The sequence below is a fragment of the Euleptes europaea genome, chromosome 18 (genome assembly GCF_029931775.1).
Source record: "Euleptes europaea isolate rEulEur1 chromosome 18, rEulEur1.hap1, whole genome shotgun sequence".
Lineage (NCBI taxonomy): Eukaryota > Metazoa > Chordata > Lepidosauria > Squamata > Sphaerodactylidae > Euleptes > Euleptes europaea.
Genome location: NC_079329.1, coordinates 3,414,104 through 3,423,646, shown reverse-complemented (window position 1 = coordinate 3,423,646; position 9,543 = coordinate 3,414,104). Strand labels below are relative to the sequence as shown.

At 53.8% G+C, this 9,543-nt stretch overlaps 1 protein-coding gene across 1 annotated transcript; it reads right to left on the bottom strand.

Annotated features, from left to right (window-relative positions):
• Window positions 1-3,191: 3,191 nt before the first annotated feature.
• NRL (neural retina leucine zipper) lies at window positions 3,192-8,594 on the bottom strand. The gene is made up of 3 exons (XM_056863289.1): window positions 8,496-8,594; window positions 5,713-6,103; window positions 3,192-3,572 (listed from the first exon to the last, which is right to left on the bottom strand). Exons 1-3 carry the CDS (start codon window positions 8,513-8,515, stop codon window positions 3,192-3,194), a joined length of 792 nt encoding a protein of 263 aa, XP_056719267.1. The 5' UTR covers window positions 8,516-8,594.
• Window positions 8,595-9,543: the final 949 nt, after the last annotated feature.

Below are 9,543 nucleotides of genomic sequence, written 5' to 3'. Positions count from 1 at the left end.
TTTGATCTGCACAAGCGCCCTGCAAAGTAGGCTATTAGTATTCCATTGTACAGATGGGGAAAACGGAGGCGTAAGTGACTTGCCCAAGGTCACCTGCCAGTTTCCTTGGCTGTTTGGACTTTGAGTCCGGATCTCTTGAGTTTCAATCCGGTGCGCTTGTCACTGGATTGTATCCAGATCAGATAGCCAGGACAAAAGGCAAAAGTCTCTCTCGTGCGTTCTAGTCTTTCAAGAGTAGAGAAACAGAATAAAGCTCAAGGTTGCGGAGAGTGGAGAGGCGAGCCGCGTTCTTCTTTCGAGGTGCTCGTGAGAAACCTAATGTATGGACAGAAATGTCCAGATCTTCCCAGCTTTCTCACCCCGCAAAATTCACCCAGACAGCTCAAAACTATTATCCATGTTGACACAAACGGAGAAGAGAGCCAGTTTCCATTTTTAAAAGGATTGTTTTATTATTTTAAAAATCCATTCATATCTAAAGGTCTCTTTTTCTCTTTGCTTTTCCTGTTGTGCTACCGGCTGGGGATTTTCAGCGGTCATTTGGATGGACAGAAGAAAGGGAAGATTAAAAAAAAATAGTGGCACAGAAAGCTGAATAGAAGGAGGGAGTTGAGAACAGACTTTTTTTGTTGTTGTTGGGGGAGAGAGATCACTTCCTGCTAAACAGCACACGTATTTGGGAGGCCCACCACAAAATACACAAATTCACACACAACCTCACACTGCTCCTAGGATTCACCCACCCTGGCCTTGTGCACATACAAACCCCAAACCACCCTCCTAGCGACTATTTCTCAGATACATCCCATATACCTGCACAAAAAGACGTGCTTATAATGAGATTTGCATGGGAGCACACTCACAATCTTACAAAGAAAACAACCCAATTCTGCCTATGCAGCTACCACACATAACTGTCTGTGCTCAACAGCGGATGTGATTGTAAAAGGGCAAAGCAAGACTGGTCACATGCAGTGGTACATAAAGCCATTGATTGCACACGGCTGCTTTTCTTTGGGATGGGGTGTGGGCCATACATTAAAACTCACCATCCTGTGATGTTACACAGTTACTAACACAGAGAGCACACAACTGTGGCATGCCAAATTATGCGCCAACACGTTTACAATTGCATGCACAACCACACAGGCAGAGGCGGACACATGAGTTTCCTCTCCTTCCTGCAGCATCATGCGCCCGACATGCAACCAGTAGGATCTATTCTGAACAGGCACACTCTTATGCTTACAAGCAAACCAAAATCCACACACACACACTTTTTCTATAGTAATAGGACCTGCCTAGAGTTGTTTTTTTAAATAATATATTAATCCATTGGGGAGGGGAGCTGGGGGAAGGTGGACTTCAGAGATCTCGGTTCCTTCTGGCACTCTCTGGATTTGTTCCATTGCCCTGGCTCCTTCCGTGTCTCCTGCCCAGAGTCCGACTGCTGCCCTTTTGATCGTTGGACTCATGGAAGAACAGAAAAGAACAAAAGGGAAACCAAGATCTTACGGGGAATCCTGGGCTGAGGGAGAAATGTAGCGGTGAGGGAGTGGGCAGGATTGGGAGGGGTCTTCCCTTTACTGACAAGAGGAAGGCATGACATTTTGGGTCCTCTTGGAACAAAACCAGTTTAGAGGCTGTTCTTTTGTTGTTGACATCTCTTTTAGGGCTTCCGTACAGTTTTCTTTCCCTTGCAAAAGCTGGGCAAATCTTCACAGTCGCAGCAATACCGGTCCCTTATCACAGCATGACAATTGCCCTTCAGTTCCACGTAGGACCAAGACACAGAGGGCACGGCCATGGCGGTTGCTTAGTAACTGTACCACTATTTTCACCTCTACGTGAAGTTGCTAGCCAGTAGCGCTGTGGGGTGCACCCACCCCCTCGTATCACCCCCACCCCAGGGAAGCAGATAAGAATCTCGAACGGTTCTGGAGTTGCAGGACTGGGACTGCCCCGGAAAACTGGTGGCGGTCTGTATCTTGTGACAAATGTGGACCCTTGGTGCGGCTATCCTGCCCACGGTTGTTGTATTTGTGTAAGATGCCAGTTTTGAATCTCAGCCTAAGTCGGGGGTGTGAATAGGACGTGGATCTCCGTTCTAGCTGCCATAATACCCAGCGCAGGGTTGCCAGCTCTGGGTTGGGAAATTCCTGAAGACTGGGGTGGGGTGAGCCCTAGGGAGAATGGAGTTTGGGGAGGGGTGGACCTCAGAGGGGTACAGTGCCATAGAGTCCACCCTCCGTTTTCTCCAGGGGAACGGATCTCTGCCATCTGGGCATTGGTGGTAATACCAGAGTTCTCCACGTAGCACCTGGATTTTGGCAACGATAATCCAGTGCTGGAGAGCCAGCGTGGTGTAGCGGTTAAGGTGTCGGACTAGGATCTGGGAAACCCAGGTTCAGGTCCCCGCTCTGCCTTGGAAACTTGCTGGGCGACCTTGGTCCAGTCACACACACTCAGCCTCGCCCTGGGCAATATTTGGAGACCTTCAGGGAACACCAGGGGCATGATGCGGGGGCTGGCAATGGCAAACCACACCTCTGGATGTCTCTTGCCTTGAAAACCCTACGGGGTCGCCGTAACTCAGTGTGACTTGACAGCAAAAAATAAAAATAAATCCAGTGCTTGTCCCATCTGTTACTGAACTCCCCTCTAGGGAGAAAATGGGGGCGCCCCTAAAATGTCCCTCTTTTTTCTGCCTGCCTGGCTGTGAAGGAAGAATGACAAGAAAGCACACTCTCCATCAAGCCCGAGCTTTTATGAAATGATCTATCTTGTGCGAGTCCACACCACAGACTTGAACTGGCTTAATCGTCATTTCCCACCCACCCCCTCGCGGAACCCTGGGATCTTTATTTCTGGGAGATGGAGTAGGGCTCCCTGGAGGAGAATCCTCCGCTTCCTCACCCAAACTACAATTCCCAGAATTCCTGGAGAGGTAGCCGCGACAGTGAAACTGGTTTAATGCCTAAACGTGTTTTGTAGTGTGGATGTGCTCACGGGTGATGCTCGCTTGGTCTAACTCTGGAGACTTGAGTAGTGAAAAGGGGGAGGAGCCTATCGGGAGTTTTGGTTTATGTCGCCCTCCGGTGGAGCAAAAGGGGGAAACGTCCCGTCGGACCACAGCCGACGGCCGCCGCCTCCCGTTCCACTCCCGCTGTCCATGGTACGCTGCGGGCCGTTCATAGAAAAAACTGTGCCAGCGAGGCGGGCTGCGGCACGGGAGGCTCCGCCCCCTCCCCGTAACGTCCCCCTGCGGTGTCTCCCAGCAACTTTTGGCAGCGGGCCTTGTATACGTCCCTTTCGTGGGCCACCCGGGCCATCTCGACACGTAGGGACTCGAGCTGTTGGGCCAGCTGGGACTTCTCGGCCTCCAGGACGTGGCGCTGCTGCACCCGCTTGTAGCGGCAGGACTGGGCGTAGCCGCGGTTCTTGAGGGTGCGCCGCTTCTGCTTCAGGCGCTGCACTTCGTCCTTGCCGAAGCCGCGGAGCTGCCGGTTGAGGTCCCGTACCGACATGGAGACCAGCTGGGCATCGGAGAAGTGGTCAGAGAGTAGAGGCGGCTGGGAGGGAAAGGGAAGAAGAACAGTTAGTTTTTTATATGCCGACTTTCTCTACCACTTAAGGGCTGTAGCTCAGTGGTAGAGCCTCTGCTTGGCAAGCAGAAGGTCCCGGGTTCAATCTCCGGCATCTCCAGTTAAAGGGACTAGGCAAGTAGGTGATGTGAAAGACCCCTGCCTGAGACCCTGGAGAGCCGCTGCCAGTCTGAGTAGACAATGCTGACTTTGAGGGACCCTTAAGGGTCTGATTCAGTATAAGGCAACTCCATGTGTTCATGTGTTCAAACCGGCTTACCATCACCCTCCCTTCCCCTCCCCACAACAGACACCCTGTGAGGTAGGTGGGGCTGAGAGAGCTCTAAGAGAACTGCGACTAGCCCAAGGTCACCCAGCTGGCTTCACGTGGAGGAATGGGGAAACCAACCCGGTTCACCAGATTAGCCACCGCCCCTCATGTGGAGGAGTGGGGAATCCAACCCGGTTCTCCAGATCAAAGCCCACCGCTCCAAACCACTGCTCTTAACCACCACAGCAAGCTGGCTCTCTCTGGGAGGAAAGGAACCGGATGGGGAAGGAGAAGGAAGGCACGCGTGAGCGATCAAAGGAAGTGCACTAGCTCCGGGGCACAGGAAGCGGCGCCGTGCTGGGCTAAGCAGCTTTGTGGATTGAAGCCTCAGCCAGAGGCGACCCAACCCCGAGGCAATGTGAGGCAGTTGCTTTGGGGCGGTGAGAGGCAGCCCAACCCCGAGGCAATGCGAGGCAGCCTCTCTGGTGGCAGATATTAGGTGCCATTGAGGGGACCACATGATCTGATCCCTGGTGCGCAATGCACCAGGGTCTTCTCATCTGCAAGGCCCTTTGAAAAGAACACGTCTCGGCTGTGGGGGGGCTGCTCTATCCCTCTATTTCTTGCCCCTCATTCATGGACACTATTCTTTAACAAACTCTAACCACGTCATTCTCCAAAGAAACCTGAGGAGAGAAGTCAATTTTTATAGGATGATGTAGGAGCGACTCTGAGTTTCTAGGCCCAGGAAGGAAGGCCGGTGGTTAATCTGTAAAACAGGGGCCTCACTCAGCCCCCTGACTCGGGAGCCCACCTCTGCAATGACAGATGTGTGAGAGAGACTTGTAGGGACTAAAAGGCATTCTGTACATGCTCAGAGGCACCTTCATTATTCACACATTTATGCAGTGCAAATGGGTCGCTCCCAGAGTGAAATTTGGGCAACGTTAACTTCAGTGGCCTCCAACCAGAAAGTCTGTCTTCCTGCTATCCAGGTGTGTGAAGCCTGGTTGTAGTTCATAGAATCATAGAGTTAGAAGGGACCACCAGGGTCATCTAGTCCAACCCCCTGCACAATGCAGGACATTCACACCTGACTTCCCCCCCCCCATCCCCAGTGACCCCTACTCCATGCCCAGAAGATGGCCAAGATGCCCTCCCGCTCATGATCTGCCCAAGGTCATAGAATCAGCCTTGCTGACAGATGGCCATCTAGCCTCTGCTTAAAAATCTCCAGGGCAGGAGAGCTTACCACCTTCCGAGGAAGTTAGGAAGAATTCTCTAACAGAGCGGTTCCTCAGTGGAACAGGCTTCCTCGGGAGGTGGTAAGCTCTCCTTCCCTGGAGGTTTTTAAGCAGAGGCTAGATGGCCATCAACAATGCTGATTCTATGACCTTAGGGAGGGTAACTTGGTCATCTTCTGGGCATAAAGTAGGGGTCACTGGGTGTGTGTGTGAGAGGCACTGGGGTGTGTGTGTGGGGGAGGTAGTTTTGAATTTCCCACATTGTGCAGGGGGTTGGACTAGATGACCCTGGTGGTCCCTTCCAACTCTATGATTCTATGATTCTGTTCTAAGCCTGTTCCACTGATGAACTGCTCTAACTTAGAAAATTCTTCCTTGTTCGGTAACATGGCAAAATGCTCTTTGCGCATGCTCAGAGACGTGTCCTTTGTTAAGTCGAGTGCTCCAATCGCACACAGCTTAACTGGAACTGAAAATGGCACAGAGTGGACCCTCCCGCCGGTCTCCTGCCTTTCCTCCGTGCCTGTCCCCCCCGCTGATAGGCTGTCCCCCCCATTCCTCTTTTCCACATCTCCCGCCCTTGTAACTACGCCATCATCCCTCCTCGTCTCACCTGCTGCTGTTCTCCGGCCAGCCCCTCGGTGGCTCCCAGGAACCCCTGGAGCTGGGGATTGGGCCCCCCGCGGAGGCCCCCTTCCGCCAGGGGGACCCCCAGGAGGGCCTCCATGGCCTCGTCGAAGCCCGGCACCAGCTGGCCCTCGGGGCCGCCCCCTGCCGCCGCCGCCAGCGTCTGGTGGAGTGTGGCCATCCAGTACAGTTCTTCCAGGGTGGACTTGTCCCCCGCCTTGTCGAACGTGGGCGAGGGGGGCACCGAGCTGCAGGGGGTGGAGTCCAGCGAGGCGCTCCCGCCCGCCCTGGCCGCCTCCTGCTTCACCTCCAATTTCAGCAGGTCAAACTCGTCCAGATACTCCAGAGCCAGGGGGCTGGGGGGCAGGGCGTTCATCCTGCGCAGGGAGAGAGGGAGAGAGAGGGTGAGGGGTGTGTGGCAGATCGGCAGGGGGAGAGCTCCCGGTGGGGTGAAAACCACGTTCGTGGGTTAGTTTTTGATACAGAGAAGCAAAGCCCTTCTCTTCCCAAAGCGTCCCTTGGGTGGGACCAGAACATCTGGATTCCCCCCACCCCTAGGCCATGCTTCAGTGGAGGAGCATCTGCTAGGCATGCAGAAGGTCCCTGGTCCAGTCTCCACCAGTTAAAAGGACCAGGAAGTAGGTGATGTGAAAGGCCTCAGCCTGAGACCCTGGAGAACTGCTGCCTGTCTGAGTAGTAGGGCTGCCAGGTCCCTCTTTGCCACCAGCGGTTTTTGGGACGGAGCCTGAGGAGGGCGGGCTTTGGGGAAGGGAAGGACTTCAATGCCATAGAGTCCAATGGCCAAAGTGGCCATTTTCTCCTGGTGAACTGATCTCTATTGGCTGGAGATCAGTTGTAATAGCAGGAGATCTCCAGCCACTACCTGTTTGGGGAGGGGAGGGACTTCAATGCCATAGAGTCCAATTGCCAATGCGGCCAATTTCCCCAGGTAGGGTTGCCAGCTCCAGGTTGGCAAATACCTGGAGATTTTAGGGGTGGAGCTTGAGGAGGGCAAGGTTTGGGGAGGGGAGGGACTTTGATGCAATAGAGTCCAATTGCCAAAGCGGATCCCCAGGTCCCACCTGGAGGCCGGCATCCCTAGAGGCAAACCAGCCCCGTGTGAGTCCACACACTGCCCCTCACAAAAGCTGCGATGGTGCGTAAATGGTCAGCCGCGCACACAAAATCACACTTTTTCACTCCATGGGTTTATGGTGTCTGAAATGCTAGCGCTCCAGCTATGCGTACGGAACGGTTGTTTCCTGCTTCTCGCCTTTTTGTCCCTGCAGCTCAGTTTGCACGGCAAAGCGATTGTGTTTTCCACTTTGAAAAAGCAATGCTCTCTCCCCCTGCTTCCCCCCCGCCGGACATTTGTTTCTGCCGGGTGGAATGTAGGACTATGGGTGTCACAGGCCCCTTTTGCAAACCTCTGGGGCAGATGAGCAATGTGCCCCCCTCCACACACTTTTACTCGAAGCCAGCTTTAAAATAGACGGTCCAGCAGTTTGTCCCCCCCCTCATTCTACATGTAAGTGCTATCAAATGGCAACTGACTTAGGATGACCCCAGAAAGGGGCTTTCAAGGCAAGTGAGAAGCAGAGGGGGGTTGCTACCTCCTTCCTCTGCAGAGTCTTGCTTGGTGGGCTCCCACCCGAGAGCTGAGTCTGCTTAGCTTCCGAGACCTGACAAGATCGGGCTATAGCATGCTGCCTCCCCCCCACCTCCATTATGCACAGACATAATGTTATGTTCTTGTTATCAATAGGAACTAGGGTTGCCAGGTCCCTCCTCGCCACCGGCGGGAGGTTTTTGGGGCGGAGCCTGAGGAGGGCAGGGTTTGGGGAGGGGAGGGACTTTGATGCCATAGAGTCCAATTGCCAAAGTGGCAATTTTCTCCAGGTGAACTGACCTCTGTTTGCTGGAAATCAGTTGTAATAGCGGGATATCCCCTGCTAGTACCTGGAGGTTGGCAACCCTAATAGGAACGTCTCTGATTATCTAGCAAAAAAAAAGACTGAAATGCAAGCAGGGATTGTTGCAGCAGATCCTGATTCAAAGCCCTCCTAGATCTCTCGGATCCGGTGAACTCAGGTTCACTTTCTTTGTACCATACGCACCCGTGTGCTGCACGCTTTGCCATATATGCATGGGCTCTGTACACATGTACTTGGAATCGCTTGGTTCATCTTTTCAATCTCACCCCTTCAGTGTCTCCACACGTCCGCACCTTTTCCGTCTTATATCCTTAATGTGATCATATGTCCATTTTTAGCCAGCTCCTGCCATGACCAGATACTGGAGGTAGAGCCAAAAGCTGAAGGTAAGGCTGCCAACCTCCAGGTGAGGCCTGATCTCCCAGATTTACATCAGATCTCCAGACTGAAGAGATCAATTGCCCTGGAAAAAACGGCTGCTTTGGAGGATGGGCTCTGTGGCATTATACCCTGCTGAGATCTCTTGCATTCTCAAACTCTGCCTTCCCCGGGCTCCACCCCCCCAAATCTTAGGAGTTTCCCAGCCCACAGTTGGCAACCCTAGCTGATAGCAGTCCCTGCCTGCCAAAGCCTGAAGTCAGAGGCAACATGGGAGAAAAGCAATTCAAGGAAGGAGATGGAAAAGACTTGTGGAGAGGAGGGGATGCAGTCCTGGGAGGCGGCTGGGAAATCCACCCCCTTGGTAAGCTCTCTGCACTCTGTGCCCACCAAGAGAGAGAGATCCAGGTGCCAGGACAAACAGAGCTATCAGGGCTCAAACCGAATCCGAACCCACCTGTTGGCCTGCGTGTCCATCTCCAGGGTCCAGCTGTTGACCTTCCAACCCTGCCGTGCCCCTGTGCGTCACCGCCAGGGGAGGGTGGCCGCTGCCCAGCCCAGAGACCAGAGCCCAGACACCGGGGTCCCATTTAAAGCTCCGGGGAAGCTGAGCTCATAAGAATACATTAGGCGCCGGCCAATGGGGACCTTGGACTTCATTCGCATAGCAGGGAGAGGGGCAGGGCCCCGAAGCTGTTTTCTCTCCCGGAGGCGATGGGCCTGCCCCCAGCTGGGCCTCCTCCCCCCCCCCCCCAGGGAGAGAGGGTGACCGTGAGCCCTTCCCCCGCCGCAGGCCAGGGCTCTTCCTCCGGCAGGGGCTGGCTGACAAAATCAGAGGAAGTTTTGTGCTGCTCCGAACTTCCTCATCTGGCGAGCAGAAAATGGTTTTCGGGCTGGCTGAGAAATCCGCAGCCGGACATCACGTGCGCGGGATTGCACTGCTGCTCTCTGGATTCACTAATCTGGAGTAGCCGGATCACTAAAGGTGCCCGTAGCTCGCTCCCAGATCCCTTCTGTGGTGTCTCTGCTTTCAAACCCCTCAACAACCCTCTGCCTGCTTTAAAAAAAAAAACACAACCCACAGGCTTAACTCCCTAGTCCTCACTGTTCTACGAAATGAAGTCCCAGATGCATGGAACTGCATGCGGTCCTCCATCAGGGGAAGAAGAAGAGTTGGTTTTTATATGCTGACTTTCTCTACCACGTAAGGGAGACTCAAACCAGCTTACAATCACCTTCTCTTCCCCTCCCCACAACAGACACCCTGTGAGGTAGGTGGGGATGAGAGAGTGTGACTGGCCCAAGGTCACCCAGCTGGCTTCGTGTGGAGGAGTGGGGAAACCAACCTGGTTCACCAGATTGGCCTCTGCCGCTCATGCAGAGGAGTGGGGAATTGAACCCGGCTCTCCAGATCAGACTCCACCGCTCCAAACCACCGCTCTTAACCACTACACCATGCTGGAGGAGAAAAAGTAGTTTGACGGGTCCACAAGACTGCAGCTTAT